The sequence below is a fragment of the Megalopta genalis genome, chromosome 6, assembly GCF_051020955.1.
Source record: "Megalopta genalis isolate 19385.01 chromosome 6, iyMegGena1_principal, whole genome shotgun sequence".
NCBI classification, from domain to species: domain Eukaryota; kingdom Metazoa; phylum Arthropoda; class Insecta; order Hymenoptera; family Halictidae; genus Megalopta; species Megalopta genalis.
In genome coordinates, this window is record NC_135018.1 from 8,832,308 (window position 1) to 8,848,837 (window position 16,530).

Consider the following 16,530-nt stretch of genomic DNA (forward strand, 5'->3'; position numbering starts at 1 on the left):
CGAACAGAAACGTTACTGGAACAAAACCGGTACGCGTCGGTCGCCTTTTTATCGTCTACCGGGCCAATAAAGTTCTGCGACCAGGTAGAACGCGTCGCGTTCGCGGAAACGGACTTTACTGCGATCGGATGCAAAAGTTTTCACCGTGTGATCGTCCATTGTTCCATTCCGGACAAGGTAGATCGGTCGCGAAAGCGAAGCTCGTCGACGATTTAAAGTTTCTCGTCGACGAGCAACTTTGGCAAATAACTTTGGCGTCTGCGTCGAGCAGAGTTCGTCGTCGAGGGAACGCGATAAAAGCGTACGAATCAATTAATCGTTCCCCCGTAACGTTTCTCGCGCCGCGCGCGTTACCGTCTCTTTCTTTCTTTTTTCTTTTCACTCGTGAGAGATAAAGCCAAAAGTAATCCGCGAGGCCATCGGAAATCGGAACACTGTGACGCGGCGGAGATGTTTCGCGATGTTCGACGAACGATTCTATCTTCGCTAGAAAATTGTACCAATGTTATTGGACCAGTGGAGAGACTTCTCGATCGAATTCGGACTTTTCGATCGGCGATGCGCGAGCGGTTCGTTCGCGGAACGCGAGAGAAAAGTCGATTTTACCGGGAAATTTTCCATCGCGCGTACCGGCCGAGCGAATTTCTCGTCACCGACCACTCGGGGTTCAGTGGTAGTAGATTCGAAAGTTTGCCTTCCTTCGCGAGAGCATCCGACTGTTCGCGTCTTTCTACGACAGGGCCGTATCTACTTCGGCAAATTGGGACGACGCGCTCCGGCGAGACGAATGATCCTCGGCCGAACGGAGCGGGTTCGCCGAGTGATACTACGTTGCTCTCGGAGTGAATCGTAATCTCGCGAGTTCTTTCGTACGTTGCTCGTACACTAGCGCGTTCGGGACGGAGCTCGTTCACGAATTGCATCACGGTCCAATTAGATAATCGATGAAACACGGTTACGAAAGCCGGCGTAAAGCGAGCAAGGCCCGCGATTCTCTTTAAACGATTTCGAAATATTTTCCAAGAAACGAAGAAAGTTTGACGCGATGGAACGCATCTGCTACCACGGTGTCCGTTAACGAATACGCGAGCAATTATCATTAATCGCGATATACGAGCGCGATATCTGTGCTTCTGTACCAACGATATTCTCTCGTTGCTCGCGCGCGTACTTCGTTCGGATCTCTGTGCGGGACTCGACGGGCGCGACGCCGATTCAAAGTTGCCGCGCAATTTAATTGGAGCCGCACTGCGCGTTACGTTCGAACGCCGACACTTTTTCGCGCCAAATTGATCGGAACCGATCCTACCGGGAGGACATTTCCGAAGCTCGCGAAGAGAAGAATTCGGTAAACAGCCGGCATAACCTTACTTTTTTACAGACGAGCACGTATCTGCGTTCTTTTGCAATCGATTAATCGGTTCTAGTAAGAACGAATATCTCTCGGATAAGGTATCTCGTAATTCTCGTGATTGCCGTACCGCCGAGTTTTATCTCCGGTACCATTCGGAACGATTAATTTATTAAATAGGCGCGACGCGGCCCGATAGGCATGGCAAACAAAAAAAAAACGCTGAGAATGCAATAAAACAGTTAGCACACATCGTAACCGTCGTCGGCTCGGCAACGCGGAAAGAATGCAACGTACACACGCGACACACACCTCGCGCACTCCGTGCACACCGTGCGCTCGGCGAGCTCGGTGACACGTTTAACCACATTTTATTCCCCGCGGCAAACAAGAACAACCGACTCACCGTTTCCACCATATCGAAGCCTCCTCCGTACACCATCTCGCCTCTTCCCGGTGATCTCCCGTACTATTTCACACTGGTGACAGTTCTGAGTCGATGCCGTTTACGATTCCGATTCCGATTCCGATGCCGATCGCGCTCTCGATCGGAGCTCTCGATCGTCCAGTCTCCAACGCGCCGGAAACGCGCGGACCACGATCCCGTTCTCGTCTCGGTCCGGTTCCGTTCAACTTGTTTCCTCTCGCGGCTCGTCTCACCTGTCGTCTCTTTCTTCCCAGCGGCTGGACCGAATCTCTCATCCGTCCCTGCTGGTCTCTCTTTCTATCTCTCTCTCTCTCTCTCTCTCTCTATCTCTATCTCTATCGTTATCTCTTTCTGTGTTCTATCGCGTGCCTTTCGTACACCTCCCACGACTTTTCGTGGCTTTCGTGTGCCGCGTGCGACTGACTGGACCGACTGGACTGACCGAGCGCTTAGCGCGCCCGAACCAACTTCGAATTCGAGTCCGCCGAGCCTGCCCGAGCTCCGGCGAGCGCGGCCGAACGCGAACTCGACCTACTATCGCGCGCACGGAGCACGGAGCGCCTTCCTCGGAGAACTTCCGACTGACAGCCCTCTCCCGCCTTCTACTCGGCCAGATACACTATTCCTGCCGGTGTACGCACCAACGATTATCTTTAATATCTTCCTCTTCCTGCTCCTTGGCATCCCATTTCTCCGCCCCTGTCCACGAACTTCCCGTCCGACAACGCCGTAGACGCGCAGAACCCTCCAGTTCGCGTCGCGCATTCGCCGCTGTGTTTTCCAAGGTCCCGTTAAGTCACATACCACCGGCCAACAGAGTTTTCCGTGAATTGTTTCGCGAACGTGGGCAACCGGACTACGAAACTCGACGGGGGACGTGTGGTCCTTTCGACGATTATGCCGATCGTGCCGATTCTGCCGATTTAGGCGTGTCTCGTATCCCGACTCACCTTTGTATGATGACTGGCCTGGCCGTGGAAGCCGCGCGGGACGAACCCGTTCAAGACGTTCGTTGCGTCGTGTCGCGTCGCGTCGCGTCGTCGCGACCTACTAACGATCACGCGCATGCGTACGTATCCAGGCGTTTTTAACGATGATACCGACCACCTTTCAACCACGGGTAAAATGCTATTTCAATTACTAGACTGTAAACATCGCGTTGGATTTTTGCTTCCTCGGAGGCGGACTTCTTCGAGATGACGAAACGAAGAACGTACAGGAACATTTTTTCTTTTACTTCTTTTTACCTTTTTTTTTTAAATTGAACCGAATGATTTGAGTTTCTTTTTCGAGGATAGAGGGACTAGTCTACTAGACAATTACTGAAATGCTTTCCTTTGATTTTGCTATTACTTGGAATGACAAAAGAAAAATGAATAACTCTCGCTTTTCAACTTTTTTATCCGTGTCAATTTCGAAAATGTAAAAATTGCCTCTCGTAGATCACGGTTGACTTATTTGCATACCGAAGATTCGTTACAAGCGTGTATATCGATTGCTACGCGCACAGTGGATAGCGAACGGTATATTTTTGTAACTTATTCGAGGATGAATTTTTTGAAAGTATCAAAAATATGTTCAGTTTCTTCTAGTCGAGTTTAACCAGCTATCAGTAACCTCTGTACAGCAAATATTAATGTTTCAACAAATTGTTAATATTGGAACCGACATAATTTTATGAAAAAGAATCGTACAGTCGTGAACTTGGGCTCGTTTTAACGATGCTCGTGTAGTTTGATCGGTGCTCTGCGTGTAGTTTATTTTTTCTACACATTGTAGCTAGCGGGAAATCGGAGACACGATTTCTCATGATAACGTTACAAATTGGAACGACTGTGGAAACCACGGTAAACTTCGTTCTCGCCGTTTGCAACGACCCTACGAACTTTGGCGTGCAACATCGTTCTTGAACATTTTATTGAACTGAGCGCAGAGTGGAATGCGTGTGCCGTCTGTGTATATATTATTTTAATCTGTCCGCGGTCGAATGTTTTTGAGAAACGTGTGAAAATAACTGTGAACGTTTGAAAACAAGAAAACGACGTCGACAGTTCGAAAAATATCATTTTATTTGGAGAACGCTCTCTCGCAGGAAAACAAATACACATCTTCTTTTCTTCCTTTCCTTTTCGGTTCGATAATCTCATTTAGACTCGATAACGGGAGCTTTTTTTGCTCTTAACGCTACCACATTTAGCTCCGAACGATAATGCCGGGTCATTTGCGAAGTACATTCTTAATCTATAATTTGATATCACGAAATGCCGTGTTTAACGTTTCAGCGTCTTGTCTCCGATAATTACCGCGCGTTCTTTATACCTTATACTTGTACGATCGCATGCGTGCACAGTGCACGCATGCACGTATTGCGTTACGCGAGGCTGCGTGGCGAATAACCTTAAATGAATAATCTTCTGGACGTTGAATTTTCGTAAACAGAGAACAGAACGGAACGGGATCGCGTAGAACGAAAGTAACCAAAGGAATCTCTGAACATCGAGAAGAATGAATATGAAAAGATATAAAGAATGAATAACATATTGAATAGATTCTACCGTGGATGGCATAATCGGTGGACCCAGGACAGAGTGAAAAGCGAACAATTAGGTACTCTGTGTGTGTGTGAGAGAGAGAGAGAGAGAGAGAGAGAGAGAGAGAGAATGGCGCGGGTGTTTCGCGGCACCCCGTTGTGGCGTTCAAACTATAAAGCCCGAACAATAACGATCCTAACGGAGGCAACCTATCGGGCAACAGAAGCGTCGACACAGTCGTAACGTTGACTAAACGATCGGATTAGGACGCGAGAGGAGACTCGAACAGAGGGACCGAAAACATATTACCATCGAGAAGCGAAAATAACCGATGAAACGCTTTGTTCGTGCTCCGGCATTCTCGACGCGCGGGATGGCAGCGTAGAATCCGCTAGCAGCCTTGATCCGACGGTAAATAACGCGGTACACCCGTAGCGGGCTCCTTGGAAACGCACTCTAACGATCCGCGCGAGAGCACGCAGGTATTTGCGTGGGCGATTAGTCGGCGATTAGATCCGCGACACGCTTTATGGAGGAAAAGTGGACACAATGGCCCTTTCTAACTTATGGCGGTGCAGGACGATGGCGCCGTGTGCTCGAACGATTGTGAAACGGATTCCAGGCCAGACTTTTCCGCCTGCGCCGCCTGCGCCGCACTCTGGGCCAGTCGCAAGCCGAACGCGGTAAAAAAGCATTGTATCCCTGAAATCATGTACGTCTAACTTGTTTATTGATTTTATACGGTTCAAATGCATGTTCGGTGTACTTTTTGGTCTTTCCCGATGGCTATGCCCACTTATGCAATTATTATTTTTGTACACTGCGCGACAGGATAATAATATTCCGACCATATTGCAAACATATATAATTTATTAATAGTAGACACATTTTGTTATCGATCAGATTGAGGCTACTCTCTTGTTGGTAAAATTTTTTAAATAATATTTGCAGCATAATTGTTGACTGAATCGATCGCGAACATGATCGTAACAAAATAGACTTCGGATCTTTATGCAATGTAAATATTTTCTTTATCAATTGCAGCGAGCGAGAGGCAAACAGGAGATCCTTTCTCTCTTTAATCGTTTTAGTAAGTTGAAGAAAATACGTAAACAGTGTCGAATCTTTTAAATTTCTCCGACGTTTTAAATTTCATCTACTAATTTTCACAATAAACGCATAACATTCGCAGTCTAGTAATAAATCCGGAACAAACTTTTCGCTTGAAACACGAATATCTTTTGATTGGATAAACGTCGACAAGGATTTGCTTTTCGGATATTGTTACGGATAGCAATCATTTGTACGCAGTGACATCGTGTAAATCTAAAATAATCTTTCCAATTCATGATATTTCCATTTTATAGGACAAAGTGTACTTTATGCGAATGAAATCGACTCTTGTCACTCATACAACAGTTTAAACTTTTAACAATTTTTTAAATCTAAACTTTGACGATATAAAGAATACCTTGGGACGTGATACAATAATTTTAGTGCTGCCTCAGAGACACCGCACGATTGCAAAGGATTAAGTAACGATATTTGTTACATTGAAAAGTCCTATTCCCCTGTGTCTTCTCCGCGAATCGGGCGTTTTTGCACACCGATGCGCGCCGCTTCCACGCTGGTTACGTAAACGTTCCGACGAATGCCCGGGATTTTTGAAATACTCGGGACGACGCGTGCCTCGCCTAATTACACTATCCGACACGATTTTTGGGTTCCTAAAAATAAGCCACTATGAAATTCTTGTGGAGCTTCACTCCCTGAACAAGAATCCGAAAACCGAATTGCTCCATCACCCTCAGTTTTTTAAATAAACGAACTTTTGTAAAAGCCCAAAATTTTCGACAAAAATGAGGTATTGCATGAAAAGTACAAACGTTAGAAAGTTCTAATTGGTGTTAAAAGATGGAGGAGATCCCATTGGATCCCTCCATCGGTGTTGATTACCCATAGTTTCGGCCCTGTCGGACAGAGAGAAGCGAGCAGCGAAGCACATGGCGGCAAAACATCGTGTACATGTTGCCGACGAACATTTTCTCGACCTACTCAAAATGTACATCGTTCCGACACTTCTATCGGGCCGTTTCTTCTTCAGAAATGTCCACAGAATCCGATCCTGGGTAGAGTTTTCGTGCCGAACAAAGAACTTTTCGTAAAAATACAAAAATATTGCGCAGAAACTGCTCACGTCGACACTTTTTTCAACTTTGACATCAATTCATTGCTATTTAGGACCAAAAACAATTAATCAATTGCATGCCACTATATTCGGGAAACTCTCCTCTATCTTTTAACACCAATTAGAACTTTCTAACGTTTGTACTTTCCGTGCAATACCTCATTTTTGTCGAAAATTTTGGGTTTTCACAAAAGTTCGTTTATTTAAAAAACTGAGGGTGATGGAGCCATTCGGTTTTCGGATTCTTGTTCAGGGAGTGAAACTCTACAAGAATTTCATAGTGGCTATAGGAACCCAGGAAAAAAAAGTTTTATTTTGTCGGACAGTGTTACCGATCGTACGAAGGTCCAGCAATTGGATCCGCGGAAGGAACATTTGCATGGAATCGTTCACTGTTTCGCGGCTCTGACGTGCTCGCGGACCGTGTCTCGCAAGAGCGTCCAAAAGGGAACGCGTTTCTATCACGATTAAGCGGTTGCCCGTAAAAACGGCTAATCGTTCGACTGTCTTCGCAACTATGAATTAAATTATAATTGTGCCGTGCGTCTGTAATTTGCCGCTCGGTAACGGAAACGATCAATCATGTGGCAACAATCGCGTCGAGTTTTTGCCGTCACGTGCGTCAACCGCAGAAATTGTTCAATCCGCCGCCGTTTGTGTCGGCCGGCGTTGGTCGCGAGAAAAACGGAATCGTTTCAGGACACGCGTCCCTCAAGAAAGGCGATTTTCATCCCCTCCCCACCTGCTCGTCCCCTCCTCCGTCTTTACGTCAGCGACTCCCGGAATTCTTGCGCAATGAGCCCAAGCACGACGCGGGACACCGCGAAGGATTCCGAAGCGCGTCTTCGGGACGGCTCGATTTCGTTTCGATCGGTAGAGCTCGGAACGGCTCGACAACGTTTACCACGGAAGCGTAGAAAATTCGAAAGAGAAATCGGATGCACCGGGAACTCGATCGCATTAATGTAGCAATGCGAACTTATAGTTGTAATTACGAAGGTCGCACAAAATTGTATAGATTTAATTTAAGATTTAGTAGAATCGATTTTTGCAGATTAGTTAGGTTTCATTGAAAATTATTTTGGCAAATTATATGGGGGTATACAATGAACAAAATGTATTTTCATTTGAAATTGACATTAGCTTCCTGGGTCGAGCATATTTTTCATCGAATCGGCACGAGTTTTATAGTTTCGTTATTGTTTACTTAAATTTACCTAGACGGAACAGCATCGGCGGTTAATTCGATCGGTCTGAAATTAGATGGAACGCCAATTGAGTATATTCGGGGGACATCGGAATCAGCGAAATCGGCCAATGCGCGATAACGTGTGCGACAGCATATTCAAAGTGACATAAAACTAGAGAATTATGAAGTGTTCCAAGCTCATTTCGATTCGGCGGGAAATTCTAATGCAAATAAAGGTAAGGCACGTACGGGCCGGGACGATAAATTTTTCTGCTCCATCGATCTATCGGTTCGAATGGCTCTTATCGGCCAATAAAAACAGTTTGCTCGCTGTTATAGAACCGTTCACGGGCTAACGATCAAGCGCTCGCGCTCGCGCACGCGGTTTACGTGGCCGCGCACGAATCGGTCGTTTCTCGTTGCGAAAGCTCGTATCCGGTTAAGAGATCGAAACGTTCGCGCGTTCAAGAAAAATGGATACGCGTCGCTTCGAGCCCGGACGCATGGGTAAACAATTTCTTTGTACGTGGCGATTTCGCGCGCGGGGAGGAAAAAGCAAAAACGGGCCGTCTAATGAGAATCGTCCCGCGTCGCGCGGCGCGAACTGGCCGGACTTGCGTCACTCGAACGGAAATCGGGGGAGGTTCGTTCGGTGAAAGTCTCTCGGCCGCAAGGCGATATCTGTTTTGCGCATTTCTTTTCGCGGGAGCGGGGTTCGTGTGAGAAACGCGGAGAGTCCGGTGGCAAAATAAAAGCGTTCGACCGCGCTGTGACGTCGCGTCGCGTCGCGTCGCCTCGCCTCGCGTCGTCGGTCTTCACCGTATTAACGTTGTTCAGCTGTGAGAAAGCGCGGCGAAGGAAATAAGAAAGAGGATTTATGTCGGGAAGAGAAAAGAAGCGCAAGGGCACCGAACGCCCTTTTCGCAATCTGCGACATTCGTGGCGGATGTGCATGCGAACGGAGCCGAAACATTGCCACCACTTCTTTCTAAGAGGGTTAGGGGGAGGGGGGGAAGATGATGCACAGCTGTTGGCAGCCCTTAGTTGAAAAAAATTCACCGAAGGCGTTGCAGATTTGCTCGGAAATATTCTCAGTAAGATGATAAGATAATATAGAACTCTGAAACAATCAAATTCACAATAAAATAATAAGACAATAAGATTCTGAAGTAATCGAATTCCTAATCAGATAATAAAACAATAAAACTTCGAATCTCTTCTCGACCGAGAAATCAACATTTTAATGAGCAGGAATTGCGAACAGAGCGAAATCGTTGGCGGCGCTCGATTGGAAGAACACCGAAGACAGTGAAATCGAAATCAAAATTGTAATCGGAGAACGGACGAGTAAACGTGGCGCGACTCGATCTCCAAGCGATTTCTCGACCGGACCGGATCGTCGGTATGGCAGAGCATGATCTCGGCGATCGCGAGAGGAAAGCGAACCGGATCGCTTTTCCTTTCTTCAAAATTGATCGGAGGGGCAAGATCTGCCGTTGATCTAATGGTATCCAATTATCATGATGCCATCGGGGGCACCGGGGACAGAAACAATTTACGGCCGCCATTATCGAAGAATTTTCACATGTTTCCGTCCGGCCGAATGAAAATCATTATTTCATCCACGATGAAACATTATCTTCCGGCAATCGAGCAATAATTGTCCACCGTAACCGACTCGGTCCCGAAGATATCCCATTGTTCGAGGGATCTTGGCTCGAGATACCAGAGATTTTTCATCGTCCCGCGTCTTCGTAACGTTCGCGTATTGCGACCACCCCGTGGTATCTTGCATGAGGTCTCCGGAGCATCCTTAGGCATCGTACACACTCGTCCGATGGAACCGTCGCGCTTCTCTCCGGTATCGATCGCCTAGCCTGAACCTTGCGATTAATAATGATTGCAAAAATCTCGTGCACATCTATCCAACTGCTAAGCGGTCTCCGTCAGAATCCATTAACGCGACGTTCGCGATCTCGTAACCTATGTGGTAACAGTCAGATTAACATTACGCGTATTCATCTCGGATCCAGAGAACCTCTTCATATTCAGGATCATCCATCGCGCTCTTTCAAACAGAATTTGAGGCGTATTTCTTAACAGATCGTATGCAGGACATGTGTTGGCACGTTCTTCGTATATCGTCGGTTGAAAAGCGCGTGTCACTGTTTGCATAAACCAGTACTTGATGAAAAAATGAGTTTTGATGGGAAGATATTGAAGCAACAGTTCACGATATGAGGAACAAAACAGAATGAACTCAGAAATAATCCCCGTACAATGTGTCAATATAATCTCGTAACGTTATTACTTTTCGCTTGTTTTCTTCTTTTTCTTTTTACCGTGCTCCAAGTACATCTAAGCCTCCGTACTTTTTCCTTTTTCTGATTCTATAACCAATGAGTAACTTTACGTACATATTGAATAAACAAATAAGTAAATAAATTGCTATGTAAGATTGCAGGGTGCATAAAGTGAATCGGACAACTCTCGTTTGCCGCATTTAATAGAACATTTTAACGACGAAGACAGCCATCGGAAAAGTGGTGCCAGCGAACTCGATAATCGCAGCAATATGAAAATAATCTGTTCCGAACGCCGCCGCGAGTTTTTCAGTCCTCCTAGATCCTCGAAAGTGGTTCCATAGCCGTGTAACGTCGTCCGATGCATCTTCGTCGAGAAATTAAATGTTTCTCGGTACTTATAATAATAATAATAATAATAATAATAATTATTATTATTATTATTATTATTATTATTATTAATTTACTTGTTGAAAAATCCTTGGAAGCAGTAATAAAAAGAAAGAGATTTTCGGATAGTCTTTATTCATGGATAGAAGGAGAATTCTGTGGAGGTTAAGCGACCTCGATGGCATCGATAACTCGATTCGAGGACAATTGGCATCGGAAAATTGATAGTTGGCAGATTAAAGATTAGAAGGAGGCCGCGGGGGCATGAACGGAACGAGAATGATGCGGAATTGCCGGGACTCGTTCGAGCAACCCCTGTAGATCGGGACCACGCAGCAAGCTCGTTTGTCCGCTAGATGACGCATAACGAGGCGAGTTCGCCGAACGATACATATTAGTTTCGCACCTGCACGCGATGACGCACGGAATGGTAAACGAATGCGCCCGCTTTTACCGGTTTGCACGGGGACGGCCGATAAAATCGCGTTGGCGAACGCGAACGAGAACGCGAACGACACGCGTTCGGCACTCGGCGCGCTGAAAAATAATATTACAAGGCGTGGAGCCATGGGACAATGTAATTACAATTCAGCGGGTAATACCAGCCATTATCTGGCATATTCACGGCACACGATGCGGTTCGCGAAAGGTTACGACACGGCATTGCAATTCGTATCGTGACCTTTCGAAGGTAGTGTCGCAACCTTTTAGAATACGCGCTCTCTCCACCCTCGCCGACCCCCGCCGACACCATCTCCTCCTATCGCGTCGACAGTTTAGCATACAAATTAATACCCTCGGCTTTTTTAGAGATCCCCTCCCCCCTTGATTTATAGAATGATACTCCATAAGCTGTCACAGTCGCTCTCCGCCGCGGCCGCGAGAGCCTGCGTCTCTCGTCCGGTTCGATTTTCTCCCCGGTACCCCACGCTCGGTGATTAATGAGGATAGCTCCGAGGCGGCGGAAAAATGCGCCGCGATGCCGACGCAGAAAATAAACGCGGAATTCGCTCTTGGACACCGGCTCGGCGCGCATTGTCTGCATCGGGCCTGCAGTTTGCGGCGATCTCGCCAATAGCGACATCGACGGGAACGAGCGCGGCCGAAACGCTCGAAAATACGATGCGGTTATCGGTGCGCGGGTGACTCCGATCGTAGAAGATTCGATTTCTTGGGCGGTGGGTTTCGCAGGACCTTGAAATCGACTCGTGAAACGTTAAAATTCCGCCTGAGACGAAACAGTCTCGGAACAAACTCCAGATGGCTGCAAAACAGGGCACAGTAATTGGCCCGTATTATTTGCCGGTGAAGTGAGATTTCAAGCATTACCGACTTTTGTCCCGCGTCTTCGCATCGGAACGATTGTTGTGAGTCGATCTTAAAGCGATCGGCGCTTATTGAAGAGCAACCTGAGTAGGGGGTAGAGAAAAAAGGTAGGATGAGATCTGTAAGAACCAGAAGAAGAGGTGAAGGTGGAGGAGTAGTAGAGGCCGGAGGAGGAGAAAAGGAAGAAGAAGGGAAGAGAAACGGAGAAGAGACGAGGGGAAGAGGAGAAGAAGAGAAGAAGGGAAAGAGAGGAGCGACCGCCTCCTCTTCGGGGTTCTCTTACCGTGCGTAAATATAGGGCACACCACGTAGCCGAGTGCACCGTGGAGGGTGACCTCGATGACCCTTGGTACCCGAGGCAACCGTAAGATGAAGAGGAGGCTGAATAAGCGGGAGGAGCGGGAGTAGAAGGGGGAGGAAAAACGAACGGGAGAGAAACAAGTCGCCGAGGCTGGCGAACGGAGGAAAAAGGAAGGCCAAGCAGGGGAAGGAAGCTCGAGCCGGTCGCGGAGCGAGAAGAGGACGCCGCGAGAACGAACGAGGAGAAAAAGAAGCGAAAAGGCTAGAGGGGGAGGCGATGGGCTACGCTAAAGAGACGTACGTTCCCACACGAACCCCCCAAGATGCGTCCCGGCATCGTCGGGCCTGAGCCCCCGATGCCCAGAAGCTGATAAAAACAGCTACAAAACTGCCTACCGGTGTTTTCTGCCTTTTGCTCCTACATTACTCCCACCATGCCCCACCCCCTCGCCTTCCTTTGCCACCTTACTCTCCTCCTCTCCTCTGCTCCTCTCCGGCCTCCTTCCTTCTTTCCTTTCTTTCTCGCCTTTCGGTGAAACGTGGTTCGAGGGTGGAGAAGAGACGAAGAGAGCCTTCCTTCCGAGCTTGCGGACCGAGTTATGCGCGGCGCGGCGCTGCTCGCCGCTCTGAATTGACTCGTTTTCGACGGCACCTGGCCGCCGTGGCCGCAGATGCTAATTCCACGCTCTTCGGCATCGACGATACCGCCGCCTCGCCCTCTCCTCGCGAAATTCCGTCGTCGAGTTTCCTAATTTTCAAACGGTCGGAAGCTGGGTGCGCGAGCTTCAGCTGAACGCGCGTAAGACCTTTCGTTAACGAGCTCGGTTTCCATGGTTCTTTGCGACAGACAGAATCCAAATTGTTCAATTTATTGGCAATCTCTCTCCTAAGCACGTCGCTGTTCTTTCTGGCTTAGCCCGGGTTTCTCATTTAGACTCACTTCTATCCAACCTGTACATTAACACGTTAAATGTCCCCCCCAGAGACTGACAGTGGACTTTTCGTCGGTCGAAATCGGAGTATGAAACTGGGAATATCAAGGTTAAAAAATAAATGTTGTAGAAGAACGCCGCCGGAACAGAAAGTTCATTGTCAGTCCCCACGGGCTGACGTCGCACTTAACGTGTTAGTGACGGCTGTGAAAGCATTCCCTCTTTCTTCCAATAACTTTACCGAGAACAATTTTACAATATTCGAATAACGATCATCGAATTTCACTGTTCCAATAACGACTTTATCGTCGATTGTTTCGTACGATAGTGCTCGAAGCGGTCGCTATACGAAGATGCTTTTGCAGTCACCGCGCTGCTTACCTTTCGCTACACAGAGAAACGTGGACTCAGAGCTTCCGAGCTTTTCCCCAAGAAGGTGCTGTTCGAATCCAGAACAATGGTCGACGCGCTCGGGTTAGCACGATTCCAGGGGACCTTGAATGCTCGCGAGTCGTAAAACTCCGAACAGAAAGCTCGTTGGACCGAAAACGAGCGGATCGGGTCGCCCGTTTTTTGCCGATTCGAACCGCAAACGGTGTATCAACGTACAGTAATTCTTCTCACATTGTCCTAGAGCTTGGGAACGAAAACAGACAACTTGGGAGGAGAAGATACGATTATTCGAGCCTCGCGGCTCGTTGCCGATTATCAACAACTATGAAAACCGTTGGCGGTAAATGATGTTGCATGGTCGTGTGAGTGTGTGTCGCGTGGAGCGTTTGTTTTGATTTCAGGACTGCGGCAGTGGCGCTATGAGTTTGTAACCGTCGTGTGTGTCTCAGTTTCGTCCGAGCCGTAGAGCAACGTGCAGTTCTTATTTTAGTTCACAGAAGCCAAGGTTGTAACGTTCAAAATTTCTCAGTACATACAGGGTGTCCCAAAAATGTCTCGCAATCCGAAAGTGACGGATTTCTCAGGTCATTTGAAGCAACTTTTTTCTTTACAAAAATTTTCTCCGAGACACCGTTAACGAGTTATTAACGAAAAACAGCGACCAATGAGAGGCGAGCTCAGCAGCCGCGAGGTGGCCGAGCCAACGGCGCCAGCGGTCGAGCGGTCGAATCCCAGCTCAGCTGGCGCGAGGCGGCCGAGCCAGCGGCGCCAGCGGTCGAGACGGTCGAATCCCAGCTCAGCTGGCGCGAGGCGACCGAGCCAATGAACGGAACTAGACTTCGTGCGCTGGTTGGCTGGGCCGCCTCGCGTCAGCCGTGCTCGATTCTTATTGGTCACTGCTTTTCGTTAATAACTCGTTAACGGTGCCTCGGAGAACATTTTTGTAAAGGAAGAAGTTGCTTCAAATGATCTGAGGAATCCGCTATTTCCGGATTTCGAGACATTTTTGGGACATCCTGTGTATGTATTCTATGGTACTAAGCGAGAAAAAAATGTTATGCAAACATAGATCATTCAAAGCTTTATTAGAAAGTTATAACAACATTTTTACGCGAGCGTTGGCTCAAATAGATATAATTAGATAGTAATTTTTGCCAGTAATTGCTGTTAGTGGTGGAAGTATTGATGTCAAATAATAAATACATTGATCTATTCGAGCTAATGCTCGTAGTAACAACAAATATTATAATAACTATACTATGTATTTACTTTACTCTGTACTCTGTGTTGTTGTTACAACTATTCAACGAAGCTCTAAATGACCTATATTTACATAACATTTTTTTCTCGTTCGGTGCCATAGGATATACTGACAAAGTTTGAACATCAAAACCTGGGACACACTGAATACGTTGTTTCCTGAGGTTGATCACATTATATTGTATTGCTGTTTCGTTGAATACGCGAGTACACACCGTGCTACGATTGTTCAGTTAAATAAACATATTACTGTAAGAAATAAACTGCAGCAAAACCGAGCCGCGAGGCTCGAATAATCGTATCCCCTCTTCCCAAGTTGTCCATCTCCGTTTCCAAGCTGTAAGGGACAATGTGAGAGAAATTACTGTATTGCGACAATTGCTTCCCGGTGCGCGGGTCTATCGTAGTTCGGTTACGCGTTACCGATAAACAATGAACCGTCGATGAAGGCAATAAGCGACCGGGCAATTGCTAATCAGCCCCGCGGAGACCGCGGTCGTCGATCAACGGGCGAAACGATTTATGTATCGTTTCATCGAGTGGAGCGGCAATTTTCGCGGGAGCCCGGCAGGCGCGCACGGGAGGAGAAACGAACGCGCGGAGGCCGTGTATATTCGCGGCTCGATTCCACACGTGTGCAGAGTCAGCTCGCATTGTCGCGGTTGCGACACCGATCTATCGTGGGAATGCGCGAGAAAACCGCGACGGCATCGGCGGCGATTTCTTTGCCAGCCGCGCGCGATTCCGGAGATGACAGGCCGACTCGCGTCGTCGTGAGCCGCCTGTTGCTACATTTTCAACGATTCGATGCAGAAAGGATTCGGTGCAGAACGGCTCGCCGCAAATTGGATCGCGTCCGATCGAGCCGGATAATTAAGGACGTCCTTGCTCGGATCCATTTATCCTGTCCCGGGAACCGTATCGATCGCCTAGCATCGTCCGAGATCGTCTAGGACGCTCTAGGATCCTCTCGGTGCGCGACACGGAGCCTCGAATCGTCGCTGCACGACGGGGGAGGGGAGCCTTCTTTATTCGTTGTTGCGCGATCAGATTCGATCGGATGCGTCAGATAAGTTGCAGCGAAACGCTCCGCTGTGAGAACGAGCCGATACTCTTCTTTCTTTATGCATCAGGAATCGCGGCGGTGACGTCGACAACTTCCAAGTCACGGCGCGGCGTTGGTGTGAAAGAAGATCATCGCTGAGGAAATCTCGAGCTCGCCGCGAGCTGAATCGTTCTGAAATCAGAAACGCCTTGGGAACGTCGATCCTTCGGCCGAGACAGGCCGCGGGCCAATTAAATTGTATCGTTTAACCCCCCGGTCTGCCAATCCTGTGTCACTTCTATCCCCGTCGCCGTACTTTGACGAATCTGACACGAGATCAAGATTTCTAACAAGAACCTGTTAAGTATGAATATTATTCCGTTCTTTCAAGTCGAAATAAAATTCTGTTCTCTCGTCGTCGATGTTCAAGCATTCGACCAAATGCAGGCACACGATAAATACAAATTTACCTTTCCTTCGAGGAAATAATTACAATCGAAAAAGTTCTAAGGATTGCAACTGTGAAGGAAATGCCACGGTAAGTGGTTAATCTTCAAAGTATGCGAACAATGTTACGCTCACTGAACGCCGACCCTATCAGTATGTAGAGTCGAGCAGTAAAGTGCTGCTTTAAAAACAAAAAAAACTACTGTCACGTGTACACATTATGAAAATGACGCGTAGAAAATAATTTTCCTGCAATTTGAAATTTAACCTTTAGCGGTCGGAGCCATTTCAACTCGAAATTCGAAATACTTTTTCCAACCTATAGCATTTCTATTTTATAGAACCCAGTGCATCTTATACGTATGAAATTGAATTTTTTGACGCATGCAATAACTACACATTTTACAGTTTTTCTAATACAAACAAATTTGATGATGTTAGAATTACT

At 47.4% G+C, this 16,530-nt stretch overlaps 1 protein-coding gene across 2 annotated transcripts in view; it reads right to left on the reverse strand.

Moving 5' to 3' along the window:
• Ets98B (DNA-binding protein Ets98B) overlaps nt 1–2,801 on the reverse strand; it is a 104,185-nt gene extending 101,384 nt beyond the window's left edge. The window contains exon 1 of one of the 2 annotated variants that reach the window (XM_033476396.2): nt 1,758–2,801. Coding sequence is in view for 1 of the 2 variants with exons in the window: in XM_033476393.2 (XP_033332284.2) it covers nt 1,758–1,793 (36 nt within the window). In the remaining variant the exon portion in view is untranslated. The remainder of the gene's footprint in view (nt 1–1,757) is intronic. The other variant, XM_033476393.2, reaches the window with a different exon arrangement.
• Nucleotides 2,802–16,530: the final 13,729 nt, after the last annotated feature.